The 26,572-nt window shown below is 38.5% G+C and overlaps 1 protein-coding gene across 3 annotated transcripts in view; it reads left to right on the top strand.

The window, feature by feature from the left end:
- Window positions 1–210: 210 nt before the first annotated feature.
- TUT4 (terminal uridylyl transferase 4) overlaps window positions 211–26,572 on the top strand; it is a gene marked incomplete at both ends in the record, with an annotated part of 114,469 nt that continues 88,107 nt past the window's right edge. For all 3 annotated transcript variants that reach the window (XM_079727024.1, XM_079727026.1, XM_079727025.1), the window contains 3 exons: window positions 211–997; window positions 7,188–7,351; window positions 20,166–20,282. In XM_079727024.1, coding sequence (XP_079583150.1) covers window positions 211–997; window positions 7,188–7,351; window positions 20,166–20,282 — 1,068 coding nt within the window. The remainder of the gene's footprint in view (window positions 998–7,187; window positions 7,352–20,165; window positions 20,283–26,572) is intronic.

Here is a 26,572-nt window from a genome sequence, read left to right as displayed (position 1 = left end):
GAAGCCCCGCTATTCAGTTTTGAGAGTAAATTGTAAAAGTTTTTTTTATGTCTAACCAATTTTTTAGAAATGGGTTTTGCGTTTTAAATAACAGATTTTTTTTTTTTAATCCAATAGTTTGCTTGCCTAAACTGGATTTGAAGCAATTCAGACTACTGGAGATCTGCCACTTTACAATATCACAATTGGAAAGAAGCAGGTTTTCAAATAATGGAAGAGTCTAAGACCTCTGAAAATGAAAATCATGAACCAAAGAAGAATGCTTGGGCTCTTTCTGAAGAAAGCAAATCAGTTAAATTTATAACTAATCAAACTTTGAAAGCTAGAAATGATAAATCCATAAAAGAAATTGGGACCAACTCTCCAAATAGGAATAGTAGTAAAAAAAATAAGCAAAATGATATTTGTATAGAAAAAACAGAAGTTAAATCATGTAAAGTAAATGCTGCCAGTGTTCCAGGCCCTAAAGATTTGGGGTTAGTCCTTCGAGATCAAAGTCACTGCAAAGCAAAAAAATCACCGAATTCACCAGTGAAAGAAAAGGTACCTGTTTCACAGGCAAAAGTAGAAAGGGCACCCAGTTTACAGGCAAAAACAGAAAAATCACCAAAGTCACTTAATTCACCAGTGAAAACAGAAAAGGCACCCAGCTCACAGGCAACAGCAGCAGAAAAGACACTTAATTCACAGAGGAGAGCAGAAAAAGCACCTGGTTCTCAGATGAAATCAGAAAAGGTGCCCAGCTTACCAGCAGAAGCTGAGAAGGTACCCAGTTTACTGTTGAAAGAAAGCATGAGACAGACAGAATTACAGCAGATTGGAAAAAAAATTCCAAGCTCCTTTACTTCTTTGGACAAAGTGAATATTGATGTTGCAGAGGGAGAAAAATCTGCTCTGGAAAGCTCACAACAATCTCAGAAGCAACAAACATGTACAGATAATACTGGTGATTCTGATGATAGTGCTTCAGGAACTGAAGACATATTGGATGATTTGAGTAAGTACAAATTAGATTATTCCACAAGTCACATTTTTGGAGAGATTTTTTAATATTAATGTTCTTTAGATTATCCTTAGTTTGATTTTAACTACTTTAACTACAAAAAGGACATTAATAATATGGGTCTTAGGTTGAAAACATTTATTATGGGAGGTACAAAGCCTGTGCAAATACAAATTTAGTGGCTCCTATAGTTGATGTGTACACACAGACAGACAGACACACACACACACACACACACACTCTTTCACTCTTCTTTTCAATGGTCCTGGTAATACATTGCTCATTCATTCACCAAACATGAATGTATTGAGCTCCCATTATATGTCACGCATGTGTTTACAGTGGAAAACCAAAAAAACACAGCCCCAGACCTCAAGGAAGCTTCTAGTTAGTTGAGGGTGATACAGATAAGTAAGGTGGTAATTTAGCTCAGTGCCAAAAACTTAGAATCGATAAAGTACATGATTTAATTGAGGTATTTAGACTTTGGGTTGAGAAAATGCATGATATAAATGTGAGACTGCAAGTGTGACTGAAATTCAGTATGACTGCAACAGGGACTTGCGGGGGAATGTGGCAAAAGATGTAGCTGAAAAGGCACACAAGAATTGGAAAGTAAAGGGCCTTTTAGGATATGATAAACAGTTTGGACTTTATTATGAGTGTTTTGGGAAGCCACTGAAGAGTTTTAACCAAGGTAGCACTGTGATCACATATATATATATATAAATACATATGTTTATCTTTTCAGCAAATTCTTTGACAGGAGCAAAACTGGAAACAGATTGAATAGGACACTGTTGCAATTTACTTGAGAATTATCATTGTAAAATTCATTTTCTTATGAGATCTTGATCTTAGCGTTACTTAATTGTTTATAAATATTGTCCGTGTCTCTGTTTAAATTAATGAATTTTCCTTGGCAGTCTTTTTTCCTGATGTTTCTATGGCTAAGAGAATAAAACCTTTTCTTAATGTATAAACAGAAAAAGCTACTTCTAAATCATTATTTACCGCACTTTGAGGAATCCTGACAGAGAGTTCAGAAATAGCTTCTTTTTATTTCTGGTGGTACACAGATGATGGTTTATTGACAAACCCTTTTTTAAATTTAATAGAGGTACCTTTGTATGTAAGAAGAAATGTCAGTAATTTCATAGGTATGGCTTAGGACAAGGCCCAAAAAAGTAATTCAATTTAAAGACAATATCAAATAAATAACAGTACTGCTAGTGTTTAGATATGGCAGATCTAAACATGACAGTATGTGATTGATTGAAGTTGGGAAATACTGGTGCATAAGATCAGCTACAGGGGTCTGGTCACTTGAATTAGTGAAAAATATGATTTAAAGATTATTTTCTTAAAAAGGTGACAAAATAAGGTGACAGAGTGAGGTGGTTAAGATTGTGAGCTCTGGAGTAAAATTTCATAGGTTTTGAATCTTATCTTCCCCACCTAATAACTTTGTAATCTTGGATAAGCTGCTTATCCTTTAAAACATGTCTAAGTTACCTCATTTTTTAAAATGTGGAGATGCTGCTGCCTTTGTTATAAAGGTTAAGTGAAATAATTCAATAGAGTGCTTGATGTAGTCCCTGACACAGTAGGCAGGCAATGGCAATGAATATCCTTTATTATTATTATTTCTCCAATTAAATGCAGTTTTGTTAACATGGAGAACAAGTTGAAATAGCTTAAGGAAGCTAGCAGACCAAATAGAGGTCCTTTTGGAAGACTTGTTTTAACAAACTAATAAGAATGAGGGACTTCCTGGAGGTCCAGTGGTTAGGACTCCGTGCTTTCACTTCAGGGGGCATGGGTTCATTCCCTGGTTGAGGAACTAAGATCCTGCAAGCTGTGTGGCCAAAATAAAACAAACAAAAAACCACTTGTTACCAAATAGGTAAGTATGTTTTAGGACTTCCCTGGCGGTCCAGTGGTTAAGACTCTGGCGCTTTCAACATGGGGGCTCAGGTTCGATCCCTGGTTGGGGAACTAAGATCCCACGTGCCACATGGTGCGGCCCACAAAAAGAAAAACCGAAAAAACCCAAAAATGATTTATATGGGAATTCCCTGGTGGTCCGGTGGTTAGGACTCCAGGCTCTCACTGCTGAGGGCCCAGGTTCAATCCCTGGTCGGGGAACTAAAATCCCACAAACAGTGTAGTGCAGCCAAAAGATTAGTGGATTAATCTCCATTAGGTCCAACTTTAGCTCCCACCTAGCACTTCCACCATTTTTCCTTTTGCCGTTTGTACATTCAGTAAATATTTTGGGTGGTCTCCGCTATGTGCAGGTACTGATCTAGTTGCTAGGAATATAACAATGAACTAAACAGATAACACTATACTTACTTATAGAGTTAATATTCTAGTGGGAGGAGACAGACAACAAACATAGTAAATAACAAAAGTATATAATAAGTTAGATAGTGATAAATCTTATAAGAAAAATAAAACAGGAAATGTCATAAGGAATGATGCTGCTGTGTCTGGTGGTGGTGTTTCAAATTTAAATTGTCACTGAGAAGGTGACATTAGAGCAAACACTTGCAGGTAAGAGGTGAGAGAGTGAGCCTGGTGAATATTTGAAGGGAGAATATACTATATCTGGGCTTCTCAAACTTTAATGTGCATATGAATCAATTGGGAATTGTATTAAAATTCAGATTCTTGGGCTCCATTCTCTGAGATTTTTGATTGAGAAAATCTAGAGTCTGAGATACTGGATTTCTAACAAGCTCCTGAATGAAGCTGATGCTGCTGGTCAGGATCATGCTTTTGAGCAGCAGAACCTAACTCATCTTCTTACTTTCACTTATACCATACTTCCTTGTGTTTTCAACATAGCAGCCAGAATGATCCTGTTAAAATTACTCAGATCATGTTACTGCTGTTCATCATATTTCAATGGTTTCCCATATATCAGAGTAAAAGCTAGTGTCCTTGCTGTGACCTTTGTGATCTTCGGCACTCCCCCCCACTTCTCTGCCCTCATTTATCTACTTCTCATCATTTCTCTCTGTTCCAGCCGCATGATATCCTTGCAGTTCCTCAAATGTGAAGGCAAATGTTCACCTGATGGCTCTTGCATTTGCTTTTTCCTTTGCCTGGAACACCCTTCCCCCAGATGTCCATATGGCTAGCTCTCTTACCTCCTTCACCTTCTCAGTGAGCCTTTTGCTGGGTCACTTATCTAAAACTTATAAACCTCACCTCCACCTCTGGCACTCCTTATTCATTTTACCTTTTTATTTTTTCTCCATATTTCTTACTATCATGTCATATTAAAAATTTTTATTTACCTTTTATATTAGTTTTATTGAGATATAATTCACATGCCATAAAATTTGCCATTTAAAAATATACAATTTAGTGTTTTTTAGTATATTTACAAAGTTGTGTAGACATTACTACTGTCTAAATCATGAATATTTTCACCACCTCCAAAATAAACTCCATACCCATTAGCAGTCACTACTCATTACCCTCTCCTCCTAGGCACTGCCAACCACTAATTTAGTTTCTGTCTCTATAGACTTGCCTATTTTATATGAGTGAAATCATAAAACATGTGGCCTTTTGTGTCTGGCTTTTTTCACTTAGTATGTTTTAAGATTCATCCATGTTGTAGCATGTATCAGTACAGCATTCTTTTTCATCGCTGAATAATATTCCTCTTGTGCTTCTCTTGTGGTAGGAGACACATCACCTCCAGAGAGAGGCACGCTATTTTTATTCAGAAAATTAGTGCTATCAAAAGAGAAGGGAATTTCAGGGTTCTTGTAGATGGCACGTAGAGTGGCTTTTGAGGGCGGAGAGGAGAGGTTTATTGATTATCTATGAGCATTTACTTTTAGAAGTGCTTTTAGATACATCCAAATCAATTTCTTTTTTTTTTTTTTGTGGTACGCAGGCCTCTCACTGTTGTGGCCTCTCCTGTTGCAGAGCACAGGCTCTGGATGCGCAGGCTCAGCGGCCATGGCTCACAGGCCCAGCCGCTCCATGACATGTGGGATCTACCCGGACCGGGGCACGAACCTGTGTCCCCTGCATCGGCAGGCGGACTCTCAACCACTGCGCCACCAGGGAAGCCCCAAATCAGTTTCTTTATTCAACACACTATTATTAAGTGTCATCTCTGGTCTAGGCATTGTATTAAAACCTGAAGGTACAAAGTTGAATAAGATCTGGTCATTAGCATCAAGGAATTCATTATCTAATTGTAAGAGGTAGATAAATAAATACAAATTACATTGCTGTGAAAATGTGAGATAATAGCGGGTGCTATGAGAATATACAAAATATCAGACTGTCTTATTTTTTTATTTTTTTTTTTTTTGCGTTACGCGGGCCTCTCAGTGCTGTGGCCTCTCCCGTTGCGGAGCACAGGCTCCGGATGCGCAGGCTCAGCGGCCACGGCTCACGGGCCCAGCTGCTCCGCGGCATATGGGATCCTCCCAGACCGGGGCACGAACCCGCGTCCCCCGCATCGGCAGGCGGACTCCCAACCACTGCGCCACCAGGGAAGCCCCCAGACTGTCTTATTTTTTAAAAATTAATTTATTTTTGGCTGCGTTGGGTCTTCGTTGCTACATGCAGGCTTTCTCTAGTTGCGGAAAGCGGGGGCTACTCTTTGTTGTGGTGTGTGGGCTTCTCATTGCAGTGGCTTCTCTTGTTGCGGAGCATGGGTTCTAGGCACACGGGCTTCAGTAACTGTGGCACGTGGGCTCAGTAGCTCTGTGGCATGTGGGATCTTCCCAAACCAGAGATCGAACCCTTGTCCCCTGCATTGGCAGGCAGATTCTTAACCACTGCACCACCAGGGAAGTCCCAGACTGTCTTCTGAAACAGTTGATGCTTAAACTGAATTTTGCAGGACAGGTAAACATAACTAGTTGAAGTAGGAAGGGCCTTGATGGTGGAGGGAACAGAACATGTACAGGCATTGATACTTGGAGTAGCAGTGATCCATTCTAACACATTTGGTATGAATGAAGTGAAGAGTGTTAGGGCAGGATATAAGATTAGAGATATAGACAATTTAGCTCTCTTTTTTTTTTTGAGGTCTTGGCTTAAAGTCTCAGAAAAGCCTTCCCTGACCCCCATATCTAAAGTTTGTTTCCCTCTCAGTTACTTGTTTTTTCCTTTATAGCACTTACTACAACTTGGGATTATTGTATTTAAACTGTTGACTGCCTTCAAGAGGGCAAGCACTGTGTGTTACATTTTAAGCTTTATTATGAACTCCATGAGAGCCTGTTAAGTATTTTAAACAAGAGAGTAACATGATTCAATTTGTATTTTAAAAAATCACACTGGTGGGCTTCCCTGGTGGCGCAGTGGTTGGGAGTCCGCCAGCCAATGCAGGGGACACGGGTTCGTGCCCCGGTCTGGGAAGATCCCACATGCCACGAGCCGCTGGGCCTGTGAGCCATGGCCGCTGAGCCTGCGCGTCCGGAGCCTGTGCTCCGCAGCGGGAGAGGCTGCAGCAGTGAGGGGCCCGCGTACCGCAAAAAAAAAAAAAAAAAAAAAAAAAAAAAAATCACACTGGTGGTGGAACCTACTATATTCTAAGTATATATTGGTAGGTGCTGGAAATGCAAAGATTGAAAAGAAAGCACATAATCTGTGCCTTAAAGAGATCACAATCTAGTTAGGAGGCAGAGAAGCAAAGAAAAAATATTGGTGTGGTGGAGATATCCATGAGTTCAGTGAAAGCAAAGAAGAAGGAGCCTCATGTGAGTCTGTGGTCTAGAGTATATATGTTTTTTTAGCTTCTTTTTTATAGTGATAAAGTCACTGAAGTGACTTCAGTTCATTGAGTCATCTTTGGGACTTAAAGTAGCTTTATATCATATTTACTTCAGAGATTCGACAAAATGGTTATGTTATGTTACCTTTGTATAGTGAGTCTCAGTCATATTTGTCTTCTTTGATATAGATTGGTTGGAAGAAGATAGGCATTTGACCCATGAAGTAGATTTTTCTTTGTGAATTTTGATATCATGTATATCTTTTACTTTTATGTTACATAGATATACCAACGTGCACAACGAAGGAAAACATAAAGGAAGAATATTTTTTCTGTATGTGTATAAATTGAATGTCTGTTTTTCATTAAAAATTTTTAATTTACCAATTCTGATGATGGTAACTAAGTGATTGCTTCCTTTTCTAGGTAAAATGAAGAACGATGAATCTAATAAAGAAAATTCTTCAGAGATGGACTATTTAGAAAATGCCACTGTGATAGATGAATCCACATTGACACCTGAGCAGAGGCTAGGCTTGAAACAAGCAGAAGAACGCTTAGAAAGAGATCACATCTTTCGACTTGAAAAAGTATACTATGTGTTTTAGTTATTTGGAGGAAAATGCATGTTTCATAACTTTTCTTTCCCAAGTACAGCTCTTTTTATTTTTCTTATTATATTCCTTAGGCGGAGATATCATGCATCTTTCCTTCTTTCCCTATTTCCTTTCCTCTTCTCTCCCTCTCTGTCTTCTTTCCCTCCATTTGTTCAGCAAATCCTAACATCTGTGAGTCTGACTTCATTCATTCATTCCAGGCTCGACAAACTGTGGCCTACCACCTTGTTTTTATTTTTTTTAATTGTGGTAAAATACCTCATGTTTTATAAACAGTTTTATTGGAACACAACCATGCCATCCTTATTATCTATAGCTGCTTTTCTTGCTACCACGGCAGAGTTGAGTTTTGAGAAGTTGCTATGGAGAGTATGTGGACCACAAAGCATAAAATATCTACTGTTTACTAAAGCATAAAATATTTACTGAAATATAACTTTGTCCCTTTACAAGAAGTTTGCTGACCCCTGATTTACTCACTTATCAAATAGATACTGAGAGCTTGTTATGTTCTAGATACTGTGCTAGGCACTGGGGATACATGTTGGTGAAAATGGCACAGTTTCTGCCAATTAGAAGTTAACGGTCTATTTGGAGTGACAAATAAATTAGCGAATACTACAGGATGTACCAGACTTCCTCCTTTCCCCCTTGGTTTTCTCTTTCCTCTTTTTTCTCCCGTATTTACTGAATATCTCCTATGTATTAGGAACTGTTCTAGCCATAGATATCTTGTTGCTGAGTACTAATTAATTTCTTAACCTAGAAATACAGATTCCCAGCCTTAACAGTAAAAACACTGCTAGATATTGAAGGAAAGAATCATAAATCAGTCTGTTCTTAAATAGATACTTGGGATATTTGTTAGTATGCATACAGGGAAATAGGTCATCATTCTTGATAAATAAGGAAGGAAAGAAAGGAATGGTATGATTTTGTATAGCTTAGAAAAACAAGATTATATTTAAATTGAAGAAGGCAATCCTGAGTCATTAATAGAATTTATGACAGAGTAGTCACCCTGTGAAAGTAGGAAGGAATATCAAGTAGTAGAGGCCCATAATGTAGGAAAGAGTTTGGATTATATAGTTAGTCTCACAAGATCCTAGTTAGAAGGAAGTCTTTTTTGCAATTTGCTATTTTATTTTTTTTATAAATTTATTTATTTATTTTTGGCTGCGTTGGGTCTTCATTGCTGCACATGGGCTTTCTCTGGTTGCGGCGAGCGGGGGCTACTCTTCATTGCGGTGCAAGGGTTTCTCATTGCAGTGGCTTCTCTTGTTGAGGAGCATGGGCTCTAGGCACATGGACTCCAGTAATTGTGGCACGTGGGCTCAGTAGTTGTGGCTCGCAGGCTCTAGAACGCAGCCTCAGTAGTTGTGGCACACGGCACGTGGGATCTTCCTGGATCAGGGCTGGAACCTGTGTCCCCTGCATTAGCAGGTGGATTCTTAACCACTGCACCACCAGGGAAGCCTGCAATTTGCTGTTTTACATAGTTCTGTCTTTCCTCTCACTTTCCCTTTCCTAAGTTTGAAATTAGTCTGGATCTGTGCATTATCAAGATAAATATTGAGTACATTTCATGTGCCATGATCTGGTGATAAAAAGTTGAATTGGGGCATGCATGGTTTTTTAAAAACCATCATACTGCCTTTCTAGGAGTTTCTTTTAGAGAAAGGCATGTAAGCAAATAATAATAGTAATAACAATATTGTTTGAAAATAGGATCTTAGACAAAGGAGTAACCAACTTGAGTTGGGGTATAGAGGCATCAGTTTGGGGAATGCTTTATAAGTAGGTGACATTGGAACTGAATCTGAAGGAATGGCTAGGAGTTGGGTTAGGGAATGGTTGGTGTAGGTAAATTGTATGACATGTATAAGGGGAATGTGAAAAATGTATTTTCAGGGAATATAGCAGGGGACTGGTTGGGAAGATAACGTAGTATATGAAGCAGGAAAAGTCAGTTCTTGGGAGAAGGAAGAAGTTGGGGTGGAATGGATATTTGATAGTAGTAGGAAAGAATGGCCTGGGGTGAAAGAACACTTGGAAGCATGGAAAACATTTTGTTGTTGAATTTAGATTAGCAGTGATGTAAAACCAGTGTGCCAATACCAGCATAGATGTCTATAATCTCTTTATCTTGTGACTCCTTTTTGGTTTTCGTGCCATCCAAAACCTCTTGTTGTCAATCCAGTATACTGTTAATTAAAATTTTTCTTTACCAATTTTAAAATACTCACTAAGAATATTCTTACCAACTTGCATTTGATTGCATCAAGTATTTGGTTCACAGTGTACTTACTTACACATTATCTAATTGAGGAGTAAAGATGTAGATTTTTAACCTGTACTAAAGAAGGAATAAGTCCAAACTGTTAGATCAGAAGAGTAAATTTCCGTATAGCAAGTGTTGAATATTGACTAGGAAATACTTAGAATCTCCATGCCCAGGAATCTTTTTTTTTTTTTAATTTCAAGTTACTACTTTTTTTTTTTTTTTTTTTTTTGCGGTACGTGGGCCTCTCACTGTTGTGGCCTCTCCCGTTGCAGACCACAGGTTCCGGACGCGCAGGCTCAGCGGCCATGGCTCACGGGCCTAGCCGCTTCGCGGCATGTGGGATCTTCCCAGACCGGGGCATGAACCCGTGTCCCCTGCATCGGCAGGAGGACTCTCAACCACTGTGCCACCAGGGAAGCCCCCAAGTTACTACTTTTATTTTTTTCCAGTTTTACTGAAAAATAATTGACATACTTGACTGTATAAATTTAAGGTGTATAGCATGATGGTTTGATTTACATATATTGTGAAATGATTACCACAGTAGGTTCAGCTAATATCTTCTCATATAGATAAAATAAAAAGAAAGAAAAAAAGAAAAAAAGGAATAAATATTCTTGGGATGAGAACTTTTAGGATTTACTCTCTTAACAACTTATATATCATTCAGCAGTGTTAATTACATTCCTAGTGCTTACTTATCTTATAACTGGAAGCTGGTACCTTTTGTCCACATTCCTCCAGTTTTCCCCTCCCCTCCTCTGGTAAACACAAGTCTGATTTCTTTTCCTATGAGGGTTTTTTTTTTTTTTTTTTTTTTTTAAGATTCCTCATATAAGTGATTGTACAGTATTTGTCATTCTCTGTCTCATTTTACTTAGCATAATGCCTTCAGGGTCCATCTATGTCATTGCAAATGGTAGGATTTTCTCATTTTTTATGGCTGAATAGTATTCTGTGTCATATAAGTTTCAGGTGTGTGATATAGTGATTTATAATTTTTAAGGGTTATACCCCATTTATAGTTATTAAAAAATATTGGTTATATTCCCCATGTTGTACAGTATGTCCTTGTCGCTTATTATATACATAATAGTTTGTACCTCTCTATCCCCTACCCCCCTATTGCCCCTCCTCCCTTCCCTCTCCCCACTGGTAATCACTAGTTTGTTCTCTATAACTGTGAGTCCGATCTCTAATTCATTTATTTCTGCTCTGATTTTGATTATTTCCTTTCTTCTGCTGACTTTGGGATCAGTTTGTTCTTCTTTTTCTAGTTCCTTATGGTAGAGTTAGGTTGTTTATTTGGGATCTTCCTTGCTTCTTAATGTAGACATTTATTGCTATGAAATTCCCTCTTAGAACTGCTTTTGCTGTGTCCCACAAGTTCTGATATATTGTTTTTCCATTTTTATTTGTCTCAAGAAACGTTTTTATTTCCCCTTTAATTTTTTCTTTGTTGGTTGTTCAGGAGACAAATCTTTATTCTAGCTGGTCTACAGAAACTTTAAAAAAGGCTTATCGATATGTTTGTTTAATGGTAAAATAAATATTTTAACTATAATAAAGGAATTTTTAAACATTTTTCATGTGTCCCTTCTGTGAAACTAGAAGCTTCATGATACTGAGGACATTTTTGTCTTATTTACTGTTGTGCCTAATACAGTGCCTTGCACATAGTAGTTGGTCAGTAATTAAAGGTAACAGTTTGCTTAGTGGTTAAGTGTATGGGCTTTTGGAGTCACTTGGTCTAGCACTGCCACTTACTGGTTAGATGATATTGGATAAGTTATTTAACCTCTTTAAACCTCAGTTTCTATCTCTCTATCTATCTATATATCTATCTATTTATTTATTTATTTATGGCTGCGTTGGGTCTTCATGGCTGTGCACAGGCTTTCTCTAGTTGCGGTGAGTGGGCGCTACTCTTCGTTGCGGTGCACGGGCTTCTCATTGCGGTGGCTTCTCTTGTTGCAGAGCATGGGCTCTAGGCGTGCGGGCTTCAGTAGTTGTGGCAAGTGGGCTCAATAGTTGTGGCTCATGGGCTCTAGAGCACAGGCTCAGTAGTTGTGGCACACAGGCTTAAATGTTCCGTGGCATGTGGGATCTTCCCGGACCAGGGATTGAACCCGTGTCCCCTGCACTGGAAGGCAGATTCTTAACCACTGCACCACCAGGGAAGCCCCAAATCTCAGTTTCTTTATCATTTAAATGGAGTCGATAAAAATAACGACACCTCGCTTATTGGGCTGTGACAATTAAATAAGATAATACAAATAAAGTTCTTAACACAGTGTCTGGTACGTGCTAAGCACAAAATAAAGATTAGCTACTTGTAGAATTGAATTATTTTACCAAGTAGGGCAGTTTTTATTATTTCATTTTATGGGTATAGAAGCAGGATCAAGAGTTAGAGATTTATCCGAGATCAATTGAGATGTCATTTCAGGCCTCTGGCTCCCCATTCAGTGTTATACCAAGCTTTTCTTACTAAAAGATTCCAGACGCATCGTTGTCTGCTCACATTTTACAATTGAAAAAGTTGTCCAATGAGTGCTCTCATGACTGCTGTAGTGACTTCATCAATATGCATGTCTTTAGGAATTCTGTGTTTATGCTTTCAACCCCTGAATCCAACCCTTCTTGCCACTTACACCACTCTTACCTTGAACCAAGCCAACCAACATCATCTGGATTATTGTAGTATGCTCATAATGGCATTAGACTCATCTTGTTTCTATTCTTAATATAGAAGGCAAGTGATCCCTTTGAAATTAGATCTTGTAATTCTTTGCTCAGAAGCCTTCAATACCTTCCCCTCACACTTAGAATAAAACTTGGAGTCCTTATGAGGGGTCTTGTCATCTGACCCCCATTACCTCTCTGTTCCAGTCATAGTAGCCTTTTTGCGATTTCGCAAACAAATTAGGCACATTCCTTCCTCAGGGCCTTAGCATTCACATTTATCTCTGCTTGGAATGTCTTTTCATATATCCACACAGTTCAGTCTTTCACTTAAGTCATTTTATTAATAAGTGATGACTATTTTTAAAAAGGAGATAACACCTCCCCCACATTCCTATTTATTTCTTTGTACATTTGTTTATTTATTACCTGTCTTCCTACAGTAGAATGTCAATTCATGAAGACAAGGATTTTCATTTGTTTTGTTTACATTATTATCCTCACCTCCTAGAAAAATGTTTGACATAGTATGAGCTCAGAAACTTGGTGAATTAAGAAGTAGCTGTGGTTGGAAACTGAGAGAAAGAAGTCTGTGAGGGCTTAATTCATTCCGCAATAAGGACAGATTTGAAATAGTTTTAAACTAAAGAATTGAAATGACTAGATTGAGCTGAATTTTCTTATTTGCTTGTTGCCTTGGGCAAATTATTTACTTCTAGGGATTTAGTTGCTTTGCTAGTAAAATGGGGAATCCTCATACGGATGTTGTAAGGTTAATAGATACTCTATAAATGAAGACTATTTATTTTTAGTCTGTGGCAGGACTGTTTCTAAATTTGGAGCAAGTTTCCTATTTAAAGGAAATTATGTTATATTCTGAAGTGAGAATCTTTTTGTGAGGAGTTGCAGCCTATTGAAAGTCAATCTGAGATAAATATTAAGCATTGCTGCAATTTCAGTGTAAGACACCAGAAACAATATTTTAAAATACAACATGTATTTATTGTTTTTTTAAATTTTTTAATTTTATTTATTTTTTTATACAGCAGGTTCTTATTAGTCATCAATTTTATACACATCAGTGTATACATGTCAATCCAAATTGCCCAATTCAGCACACCACCATCCTCGCACCACCGTGGCATTCCCCCCTTGGTGTCCATATATTTGTCCTGTACATCTGTGTCTCAACTTCTGCCCTGCAAACTGGTTCATCTGTACCATTTTTCTAGGTTCCACATACATGCGTTGATATACGATATTTGTTTTTTTCTTTCTGACTTACTTCACTCTGTAGACAGTCTCTAGATCCATCCACATCTCAACGAGTGACTCAATTTTGTTCCTTTTTATGGCTGAGTAATATTCCAGTATATATGTACCAGAACTTCTTTATCCATTCGTCTGTCGATGGGCATTTAGGTTGCTTCCATGACCTGGCTATTGTAAATAGTGCTGCAATGAACATTGGGGTGCATGTGTCTTTTTTTTTTTTTGCGGTACGTGGGCCTCTCACTGCTGTGGCCTCTCCCGCTGCGGAGCACAGGCTCCGGACGTGCAGGCTCAGCGGCCATGGCTCACGGGCCCAGCCGCTCCGCGGCATGTGGGATCTTCCCGGACTGGGGCACAAACCCGTGTCCTCTGCATCGGCAGGCGGACTCTCAACCACTGCGCCACCAGGGAAGCCCTGCATGTGTCTTTTGGAATTATGGTTTTCTCTGGGTATATGCCCAGTAGGGGGATTGCTGGATCATATGGTAATTCTATTTTTAGTTTTTTAAGGAACCTCCATACTGTTCTTCATAGTGGCTGTATCAATTTACATTCCCACCAGCGGTGCAAGAGGGTTCCCTTTTCTCCACACCCTCTCCAGCATTTATGGTTTCTAGATTTTTTGAAGATGGCCATTTTGACCAGTGTGAGGTGATACCTCATTGTAGTTTTGATTTGCATTTCTCTAATGATTAGTGATGTTGAGCATCTTTTCATGTGTTTGTTGGCCATCTGTATGTCTTCTTTGGAGAAATGTCTATTTAGGTCTTCTGCCCATTTTTGGATTGGGTTGTTTGTTTCTTTAATATTGAGCTGCATGAGCTGTTTATATATTTTGGAGATTAATCCTTTGTCCGTTGATTCGTTTGCAAATATTTTCTCCCATTCTGAGGGTTGTCTTTTCGTCTTGTTTATGGTTTCCCTTGCTGTGCAAAAGCTTTGAAGTTTCATTAGGTCCCATTTGTTTATTTTTGTTTTTATTTCCATTACTCTAGGAGGTGGATCAAAAAAGATCTTGCTGTGATTTATGTCAGAGTGTTCTTCCTGTGTTTTCCTCTAAGAGTTTTATAGTGTTCAGTCTTACATTTAGGTCTTGAATCCATTTTGAGTTTATTTTTGTGTATGGTGTTAGGGAGTGTTCTGATTTCATTCTTTTATATGTAGCTGTGCAGTTTTCCCAGCGCCACTTATTGAAGAGGCTGTCTTTTCTCCATTGCATATCCTTGCCTCCTTTGTCATAGATTAGTTGCCCATATGTGTGTGGGTTTATCTCTGGGCTTTCTATCTTGTTCCATTGATCTATGTTTCTGTTTCTGTGCCAGTACCATATTGTCTTGATTACTGTAGCTTTGTAGTATAGTCTGAAGTCAGGGAGTCTGATTCCTCCAGCTCCGTTTTTTTCCCTCAAGACGGCTTTGGCTATTTGGGGTGTTTTGTGTCTCCATACAAATTTTAAGATTTTTTGTTCTAGTTCTGTAAAAAATGCCATTGTTAATTTGATAGGGATTGCATTGAATCTGTAGATTGCTTTGGGTAGTATAGTCATTTTCACAATATTGATACTTCTAATCCACGAACATGGTGTATCTCTCCATCTGTTGGTATCATCTTTAATTTCTTTTATCAGTGTCTTATAGTTTTCTTCATACAGGTCTTTTGTCTCCCTGGGTAGGTTTACTCCTAGGTATTTTATTCTTTTTGTTGCAGTGGTAAATGGGAGTGTTTCCTTAATATCTCTTTCAGATTTCTCATCATTAGTCTATAGGAATGCAAGAGATTTCTGTGCATTAATTTTGTATCCTGCAACTTTACCAAATTCATTGATTAGCTCTAGTAGTTTTCTGGTGGCATCTTTAGGATTCTCTATAGTATCATGTCATCTGCAAACAGTGACAGTTTTACTTCTTCTTTTCCAATTAGGATAAATCCCACTTGGTCATGGTGTATGATCCTTTTAATGTGTTGTTGGATTGTGTTTGCTAGTATTTTGTTGAGGATTTTTGCATCTATATTCATCAGTGACATTGGTCTGTAATATTCTTTTTTTGTAGTATCTGTCTGATTTTGGTAGGGTGATGGTGGCCTCATAGAATGAGTTTGGGAGTGTTCCTTCCTCTGCAATTTTTTGGAAGAGTTTGAGAAGGATAGGTGTTAGCTCTTCTCTAAATGTTTGATAGAATTCACCTGTGAAGCCATCTGGTCCTGGACTTTTGTTTGTTGGAAGATTTTTAATCACAGTTTCAATTTCATTACTTGTGATTGGTCTATTCATATTTTCTATTTCTTCCTGATTCAGTATTGGAAGGTTATACCTTTCTGAGAATTTGTCCATTTCTTCCAGGTTGTCCATTTTGTTGGCATAGAGTTGCTTGTAGTAGTCCCTTAGGATGCTTTGTATTTCTGTGGTGTCTGTTGTAACTTCTCCTTTTTCATTTCTAATTTTATTGATTTGAGTCCTCTCCCTCTTTTTCTTGATGAGTCTGGCTAATGGTTTATCAATTTTGTTTATCTTCTCAAAGAACCACCTTTTAGTTTTATTGATCTTTGCTATTGTTTTCTTTGTTTCTGTTTCATTTATTTCTGTTCTGATCTTTATGATTTCTTTCTTTCTGCTAACTTTGGGTTTTGTTTGTTCTTCTTTCTCTTCCTTTAGGTGTAAGGTTAGATTGTTTATATGAGATTTTTCTTGTTTCTTGAGGCTTGTATAGCTATAAACTTCCCTCTTAGAACTGCTTTTGCTGCATCCCATAGGTTTTGGGTCGTCGTGTTTTCATTGTCATTTGTCTCTAGATATTGTTTGATTTCCTCTTTGATTTCTTCAGTGATCTCTTGGTTATTTAGTAATGTATTGTTTAGCCTCCATGTGTTTGTGTTTTTTACTTTCTTTTCCCTTTAATTGATTTCTAATCTCATAGCGTTGTGGTCAGAAAAGATGTTTGATATGATTTCAATTTTCTTAAATTTACTGAGGCTTGATTTGTGACCCAAGATGTGATCTATCCTGGAGAATGTTCCATGCACACTTGAGAAGAAAGTGTAATCTGTTGTTTTTGGATAGAATGTCCTATAAATATCAATTAAATCTATTTGGTCTATTGTGTCATTTAGAGCTTCTGTTTCCTTATTTATTTTCATTTTGGATGATCTGTCCATTGGTGTAAGTGAGGTGTTAAAGTCCCCCACTATTATTGTGTTACTGTCGATTTCCTCTTTTATAGATGTTAGTAGTTGCCTTATGTATTGAGGTGCTCCTATGCTGGGTGCATATATATTTATAACTGTTATATCTTCTTCTTGGATTGGTCCCTTGATCGTTATGTAGTGTCCTTCCTTGTCTCTTGTAACATTCTTTATTTTAAAGTCTATTTTATGTGATATGAGTATTGCTACTCCAGCTTTCTTTTGATTTCCATTTGCATGGAATATCTTTTTCCATCCCCTCACTTCCAGTCTGTATGTGTCCCTAGGTCTGAAGTGGGTTTCTTGTAGACAACATATATATGGGTCTTGTTTTTGTATCCATTCAGCAAGCCTGTGTCTTTTGGTTGGAGCATTTAATCCATTCACGCTTAAGGTAATTATCAATATGTATGTTCCCATGACCATTTTCCTAATTGTTTTGGGTTTGTTTTTGTAGGTCCTTTTCTTCTCTTGTGTTTCCCACTTAGGGAAGTTTCTTTAGCATTTGTTGTAGAGCTGGTTTGGTGGTGCTGAATTCTCTTAACTTTTGCTTGTCTATAAAGCTTTTGATTTCTCCATCAAATCTGAATGAGATCCTTGCTGGGTAGAGTAATCTTGGTTGTAGTTTCTTCCCTTTCATCACTTTAAATATATCATGCCACTGCCTTCTGGCTTGTAGAGTTTTGCTGAGAAATCAGTTGTTAACCTTATGGGAGTTCCCTTGTATGTTGTTTGTCGTGTTTCCCTTGCTGCTTTCAGTAATTTTTCTTTGTCTTTAATTTTTGCCAGTTTGGTTACTGTGTGTCTCGGCATGTTTCTTCTTGGGTTTATCCTGTATGGGATTCACTGCGCTTCCTGGACCTTTGTGGCTATTTCCTTTCCCATGTTAGGGAAGTTTTTGACTCTAATTTCTTCAGATATTTTCTCTGGTCCTTTCTCTCTCTCTTCTCCTGGGACCCCTATAATGCGAATGTTGTTGCGTTTAATGTTGTCCCAGAGGTCTCTTAGGCTGTCTTCATTTCTTTTTATTCCTTTTTCTTTATTCTGTTCCGCAGCAGTGAATTCTACCATTCTGTCTTCCAGGTCACTTATCCGTTGTTCTGCCTCAGTTATTCTGCTATTGATTCCTTTTAGTGTAGTATTCATTTCAGTCATTGTATTGTTCATCTCTGTTTCTTTGTTCTTTAATTCTTCTAGGTCTTCGTTAAACATTTCTTGCATCTTCTCGATCTTTGCTTCCATTCTTTTTCCGAGGTCCTGGATCATCTTCACTATCGTTATTCTGAATTCTTTTTCTGGATGGTTGCCTGTCTCCACTTCATTTAGTTGTTTTTCTGGGGTTTTATCTTGTTCCTTCATCTGGTACATAGCCCTCTGCCTTTTCATCTTGTCTGTCTTTCTGTGAATGTGTTTTTTGTTCCACAGGCTGCAGGATTGTAGTTCTTCTTGCTTCTGCTGTCTGGTGGATGAGGCTATCTAAGAGGCTTCTGTAAGTTTCCTGATGGCAGGGACTGGCGGTGGGTAGAGCTGACTGTTGCTCTGGTGGGCAGAGCTCAGTAAAACTTTAATTCGCTTGACTGTTGATGGGTGGGGCTGGGTTCCCTCCCTGTTGGTTGTTTGGCCTGAGGCAACCCAGTACTGGAGCCTACCTGGGCTCTTTGATGGGGCTAATGACAGACTCTGGGAAGGCTCACGCCAAGGAGTACTTTCCAGAAGTTCTGCTGCCAGTGTCCTTGTCCCCACAGTGAGGCACAGCCACCCCCTGCCTCGGCAGGAGACCCTCCAGCACTAACAGGTAGGTCTGGTTCAGTCTCTATGGGGTCACTCCTCCTTCCCCTGGGTCCCGATGTGCACACTACTTTGTGTGTGCCCTCCAAGAGTGGAGTCTCTGTTTCTCCCAGTCCTGTTGAAGTCCTGCCGTCAGATCCCACTAGGCTTCAAAGTCCGAATCTCTAGGAATTCCTCCTCCCGTTGCCGGATCCCCAGGTTGGGAAGCCTGACGTGGGGCTCAGAACGTTCACTGTAGTGGGTGGACTTCTGTGGTATAAGTGTTCTCCAGTCTGTGAGTTACCCACCCAGCAGTTATGGGATTTGATTTTACTGTGATTGCGCCCCTCCTACGGTCGCTTTGTGGCTTCTCCTTTGTCTTTGGATGTGGGGTATCTTTTTTGGTGAGTTCCAGTGTCTTCCTGTCGATGATTGTCCAGTAGGTAGTTGTGATTCTGGTGTTCTCACAAGAGGGAGTGAGAGCACGTCCTTCTACTCCACCATCTTGGTTCCTTGTATTGTGTTTTTGTAAATTTTTTTGGTATCATCTTATGGGTGGAGTCTTGGCTTTGGATTCAGATATACATGAAATTAAATTCAGCATCTACCATGTAATATTGTTGTATCCTTGTGAAAGTTGCAAGGTCTACAACCTTTTTTTTTCACATCTATAAAATGAAGATAATACCAATCTAATTGGATTATTAGGGGAGTTAAAATGACAAATTATATGTCAAACATCTAGCATAGTGCCTAGCATATAACAGGCACTTTGGAATTACTAATTTTTTATTATTTTAAGAATATATATATAAAGTATGATTTAAGTATTGTGACTGATACTTTTCATGTGTCATAATTGTTTTTCCCTTCAGAGTAGTCAACTCAAGAGGTTATCCATTTATTCCCATGTGATTGTAATTGAGTAGAGTGTTTTCAAAACTCAGATTTTGGAATTGTCTTCCATATTTGCAATTCATTCTTTTGAAATGCCCAATTTGAGGGTGAATTTTATTTTTTATGGTAATCAAAAAGACGGAAACTTTTTTTTTTTTTTTTTTTTTTTTGCGGTACGCGGGCCTCTCACTGTTGTGGCCTCTCCCGTTGTGGAGCACAGGCTCCGGACGCGCAGGCTCAGCGGCCATGGCTCACAGGCCCAGCCACTCCGCGGCATGTGGGATCTTCCCGGACCGGGGCACGAACCCATGTCCCCTGCACCGGCAGGCGGACTCTCAACCACCGCACCACCAAGGAAGCCCGACTGAAACTTTTAAACCAGTTTTTGAGACAGTGTTGGAATAAGACTAAATAATAATACTGCCTTTTTTATCTTACATTGGATTCTGAAGACTATTAGATAAGTATCAAACATATTTAGGATTATCATGATATTGTTTGAAATTAGTATATTATCACCTATGATGACTATTTTGAAAAGGACAGCTATCTCTTGGGTATATGAGTACTGAATTGTTTATTAAAAAGTATTCGTTCACTGCTTATTTTTGTCTCATATATTTACATAGTTGTACCCTTCACATATATAGTAAAAATTTTACTTTTGTTTTCTGAAAAAATGTTTTCAACTTTTTTTTTTAGCGCTCACCAGAATATACCAATTGCCGATATCTGTGCAAACTCTGCTTAATTCACATTGAAAACATCCAGGGAGCTCATAAACATATAAAAGAGAAACGACATAAGAAAAACATTTTGGTAAGTCTTTTTACAAAATATTTTATTTATTTATTGAGTGGTAAAACTATATCAAATATTTTTTATTAATGAAAGTAAAAATCAAGTATTTGTCTAGTCATATAGTAGTAACTAAAATGGTAGCATTGAAAGCTGTGATTGCCTTTCTTATCTTAGATGATCAGGAGGGGAACCTTCTCAGAGACCAGTTTACTTATCCTAAAGTATGTTGATTCCTAAGCTTAAAGGTATAATCAGTTAGTCCAACCAATATTTATTGAGTTCTTATGTGTTAGCTCTAGGGAGTGGTGAATAAGATAGTCATGGTTCTTGTCCTCAGAGTTTCTAAAGTATTGGTGAAGGCATATATTGAATAAGGATTTAGGTATGATGAGTTTTATTAAAGGGGCAATTGTGGTGTTAAGGAAGTGTACAGGATATTTTACTTAATTTAGAGGAGGGCTAGTTTCTTTGAGAAAGTGACATTTGTTGAACCTTGAAGTAGAGGTTGAGTGGCATAGAAGGGTGAGATGAGAGCATTTTATACAAAAAAGCAGTATGAAGGTCTCTAAGTTATGAAAGGACATGGCATATGAGCAGCTGAAAGAGCATGATTGGAGCAAAGAGAGCCAGGAGGAAAGTGATACAAGATGAAGCTGGAGAAGCCCAGATCATGCAGGGCCTTTTAAGGTTTAGCCTTTGGGAATTCATAAGTTTTCAGTGATTTTTATTAGAACATTTCATATAGACATAGTATAAGTAGAGTGTTTTCTTTTAAAAATTTATTAGTATGTTAGCTATTTAATTTTTTCTTTTCAAAGTTATAATATTAATTCTATGTAATTTCTTACTTATCACTAAGATATCTTTTCTGAGAAATACTCTTTTACTTGACCTTCCCAACAAGTCTGTGTTATAGGTACACTTTCATGGTGCTCCCATAGTGGCTTGATCAGAAAACCTTATACACTGTGTTATAAATGTCTGCCTTCTCTCTTCTTCTAGGCTTTGGTGTCCAGTATTTTAGAGGACAGGTTTAATTTCTTATTTATTTTTGTTTCTGCGTTGCTTAGTACAGTGTCTGACACATAGTAGGTGCTCAGCACATTTTTATTGAAAATAATGAATGCATTGAAAAAATTCAGGAACTTAGAAGGAAAAGAAATCATTCAAATTTTATCAGTCTATTATTTTGATTTAATTAGCATTTCAGAAGACTTAATAGAACAGAGCCAAAGTGGTAGTTTAGGAGATAATAACTGAGAAATTTCAAGAAATGTTCAAAGATGCTGATCATTAGTTGCAGGAAGCTCAGGGAATTCCAAACAGACTTAAAAAGAAAGCCATTATACATTATATACATTATAGGGAAATTTTAGAATATTACAAAAAAACAAACTAACCTTAAAAGCAGCTGTACTGGACTTTTGGTGAAGTTGGAATAACAGGGCCTGGATTTACCTTCTCCTCGAAATAACAAACAAAACAAAACAAAAACAAAAAAAAAGACAAAAATCACTAATAATGTCTTCTTTAGGCAATGAAGGACCAACAGTGAATGGAAAACAGATGAGCTCAATGATTACTCCAATTTGAGAGAGTTTCTAGATGGTATTATAAGGAGTAGAATGCAGTGGACTCCCAGGGTTGAGGAGATGGACGAGTCCAGGGAGTACAGTGTGGCTAGAGTTTGTAGGACAGAGTGACAAAAATGAGAAAGCTATACAAAGAGAAACCCAGAGATCTGTGGACAGTCCCCTCAGAGTATTCAGCACAATACTGTGGTGCATGCATGTGGGAAAGCTTCCTGAAGCCAGGGAAAGAGCCATCTGAGGGGATTAGAACAGTGCTTGGTGCTCACACAGAGCTGGGAGTAGTATCTCCTAACTATTCAGACTGAAAAGCCTCATACTTTGTGGGGTATTGGGTAGAGTACTCAGAAAGGTCCTGTTTTAGTAATGGGGAATATTTAACCCTAAACTAAATGTGGTCTGGTCCCAACTAAAAAGTTTCAAAGGCAAGATCCAAAAGAATAAACTATTTCCAAGTATTTCATGTCATTAAGGAACAAAGCTTGAGAATATTTATAGGAATACAGAATATCCATCACTGCCAAAAAGTTCACATTGTCTGCCATTCAGTCAAAGATTATCAGGCATACATGGAAGCAGGAAAATACAAGCCAATGAAGAGAAGAAAGATCAGCCAATCAAAACTGACCTTGAACTGACCCAGTAGAAAGTAGAGAAGGACATTAAGGCAGTTAATATAACTATATTCCTGATGTTCCCAAAAATAGAGACATGGAAGATATAAAAAAAGATTCAAATTGTACTTACAGAAGTGAAAACTACAATGTCTAAGATGAAAAATACAGTGCGTAGGACTAATGGCAGATCAGACATTGCAAAAGAAAAGGTTAGTGAGGGGCTTCCCTGGTGGCGCAGTGGTTAAGAATCTGCCTGTCAGTGCAGGGGACACAGGTTCGAGCCCTGGTCCGGAAACATCCCACATGCTGCGGAGCAACTAAGCCCATGCGCCACAACTGCTGAGCCTGTGCTATAGATCGTGTGAGCCACAACTACTAGCCCACGTGCCACAACTACTGAAGCCCACGTGCCTAGAGCCTGTGCTCTGCAACAAGAGAAGACACCAAAATGAGAAGCCGATGCACTGCAACGAAGAGTAGCTCCCGCTCGCCACAACTAGGGAAAGCCCGCACACAGCAATGAAGACCCAATGCAGCCAAAAATAAACAAATAAAATAAATAAGTTTATTTAAAAAAAAAGGTTAGTGAACTTGAAGATAAAGCAATGGAAACTATCCAAAATGAAACAGAAAGAAAAAATAAAAATGAACTTGGGAAAAAGAAAGAAAAGAGGATCATTGAGCTTTGGGATAATTGATATGTATGTACCAGTTCTACATAAACTCTTCCAGAACATTGAAGAGGAAGAATGCTTCCCATCCCAGTCTATGAGGCCCACATTACTCTAATACCAAAAGCAGGAAAGGACATTACAATAAAAGAAAACTTCAGACCAATATCCCTCATTAACATAAATGCAGAAATTCTGAACATTATTTTAGAAAATTGAATCCAACAGTATATTTAAGGAAGAAATACATCATGACCAAATAGGAATTTATTACAGGAGTGCGTTGTTGGTTAACATTAGAAAATGAATCAATGTTATTCATCATACTAACAAACCAAAAAAGAAAACTGTATGATCATCTTAGTAGATGCTGAAAAAGCATTTAAAAGTCCTGATTAAAAAATCTCAGCAGGGCTTCCCTGGTGGCGCAGTGGTTGAGAGTCCACCTGCCAACGCAGGGGACACGGGTTCGTGCCCTGGTCTGGGAAGATCCCACATGCCGCGGAGTGGCTGGGTCCATGAGCCATGGCCGCTGAGCCTGCGCATCTGGAGCCTGTGCTCTGCAACGGGAGAGGCCACAACAGTGAAAGGCCCACGTACCGCCAAAAAAAAAAAAAAAATCTCAGCAGACTAGGAATAGAAGGGAGCTTCCTCAGCATAAAGAACATCTATGAAGAAGTTACAGCTAACGTTATACTTAATGGTGAAAGACTGAATGTTGTCTCCCTAAGATTAGGAAAAAAGACAGGTATGAAAATGGTATAGCTGCTGTGGGAAACTGTGTTGCAGTTCCTCAAAAAGTTAAAAATGGAATTACTGTGTGATCCAGCAATTACACTTTTGAGTATATACTCAGAAGAATTGAAAGCAGGGTCTTGAAGTGATATTTGTACAGCCATGTTCATCGTAGCATTATTCACAGTAGCTTAAACATAGAAGCAGCTCAGTTGTCCATCACAGATGAATGGATAAATAAAATGTCACATATACATACAGTGAAATATTATACTGCCTTAAAAAGCAAGGCAGGGAGGACTTCCTGGTGGTCCAGTGGGTAAGACTCTGTGCTCCCAATGCAGGGGGCCCAGGTGTGATCCCTGGCCGGGAAACTAGATCCCACATGCATGCCGCAAGTAAGAGTTTGCGTGCCGCAACTAAGAATCTGCATGGTGCAACTAAGAAGTCTGCATGCTGCAACTAAGAGCCTGCATGCCACAACTAAAAAAGATCGTGTGTGCCGCAACTAAGCATGCCACAACAAAGATCCCGTGTGCTGTAACTAAGACCTGGTGCAGCCAAAATAAATAAATATTTAAAAGAAAAAAAAAAAGCAAAGCAGAGACTTCCCTGGTGGTCCAGTGGTTAAGACTTTGCCTTCCAATGCAGGGGATATGGGTTCGATCCCTGGTCGGGGAGCTAAGATGGGACATGCCTCCTGGCCAAAAAACCAAAACGTAAAACAAAAGCAATATTGTAACAAATTCAATACAGGCTTTGAAAATGGTCCACATAGAAAAACATAATCTTTAAAAAAAAAAAAAAGGCAAGGCAATTCTGATACGTTACAACATGGAAGAACCTTGAGTAAATTAAAGCTAAGTGAAACAAGCCAGTCATAAAAAGACAAATACTGTATGATTCCACTTATGTGAGGTACTTAGAGTAGTCAGAATCATAGAGATAGAAAGTAGAATGGTGGTTGTCAGGGACTAGAGAGATGGAGGAATGGGGAGCTATCCTTAATGGGTGTAGAGTTTCGGTTTTACAAGATGAAAAGAATTCTGCTGATGAATGATGGTAATAGTTGCACAACAAATGAATGTCCTTAATTCCACTGAATTGTACTTGTAAAAATTGTTAAGATAGTAAGTTTTATGTTATGTATATTTTATCAATAAAAAAATTGGAAAAAAAGATAGATATGTTCACTCTTACCACTTTTTTTTTTTTTTTTTTTTGCGGTATGCGGGCCTCTCACTGTTGTGGCCTCTCCCGTTGCGGAGTACAGGCTCCAGACGCCCAGGCTCAGCGGCCATGGCTCACGGGCCCAGCCGCTCCACGGCATGTGGGATCTTCCCGGACTGGGGCACGAACCCATGTCCCCTGCATCAGCAGGTGGACTCTCAACCACTGCGCCACCTGGGAAGCCCCACTCTTACCACTTTTATTCACCATTTTATTAGGGGTTCTAGCCAGTGCAGTCAGGCAAGAGAAAGAAAGGCAAGCTATCCAAATTGGAAAAGAAGAAGTGAAACTATATTTGTAGGTAATATGATTGTTTATATAGAAGTCTAGAAAAGAGTTATTCATTAGAATTAATGAGTGAGTTTAGCAAGGTTGCAGAATACAAGCTCAATGTGCAAAAATCAATTATATTTTATGTACTAACAGTAAACAGTATAAAATTGAAACTTAAAAAACTGCTATTTATAATAGCATCAAAAATAGGCAAAACTTGTGTACAGAAATTACAGAACATTCCTGAAATTAAAGAAGAGCTAAAGAAATGCAGAAATAAACCTTTTTTATATGTTGGAAGAATTGATATTGTTAAATTTCTTTCTAAACTGACCAAAATCCCAAATTGAAAAGCTGATTCTAAAATTCATCTGGAGGGACTTCCCTGGTGGTCCAGTGGTAAAGAATCCTCCTGCAATGCAGGGGATGTGGGTTCGATCCCTGGTTAGGGAACTAGGTTCCCACATGCCACGGGGCAACTAAGCCCATGCACCACAATTAATGAGCTCACGCGCCTCAACTTAGAGAGCCTACGTGCTGCAAAACTGCAGAGCACAATGCCCTGGAGCCTGCGCGCCACCGCTAGAGAAGAGAAAACCCGCATGCCACAAGTTCGAAAAGCCCGCATACCTCAGCGAAGATCCCGCATGCCGCACCTAAGACCCGACGCAGCCAAAAACAAACAAACAAATAAATAATAAATAAATCTTTAAAAAAAAGCTATAATGGAAAAGAATCTGCAAAAGAATCTATCTGTATAACTGAATCACTTTGTTGTACACCTGAAACATTGTAAATCAACTATACTTCAATAAAAAAGATTAAAAAAAGAAGAGAAAAGCTAAAATTCATCTGTAAATGCAAAGATTCTAGAAAATCTAAAACAACTTTGAAAAAGACCAAAGTTGGAGGACTAACAACACCTGATTTCCAGACTTATAAAGCTACAATAATCAAGACAGTGTGGTATTGGCGTCAAGTAGACAAGTAGATCAGTGGAGCAGAATAGTGAGTCTAGAAATAAGACTACAGTTCTATGAACAACTGATTTTTGACAGACATTCAAAGGTAATTCAGTGGAGAAATGATAATCTCTAAAACATATGAATAGTTAGATATCCATGTACAAAGAAAGACCTTTGATCCATACCTTGCACTACGTAAAAAAAAAAACTCAAAACTGGATTACAGAC

This window comes from Hyperoodon ampullatus (genome assembly GCF_949752795.1).
Source record: "Hyperoodon ampullatus genome assembly, chromosome: 2".
NCBI classification, from domain to species: domain Eukaryota; kingdom Metazoa; phylum Chordata; class Mammalia; order Artiodactyla; family Ziphiidae; genus Hyperoodon; species Hyperoodon ampullatus.
Note: the sequence above shows the minus strand (reverse complement) of the source record. Positions and strands in the feature narration are given on the sequence as shown.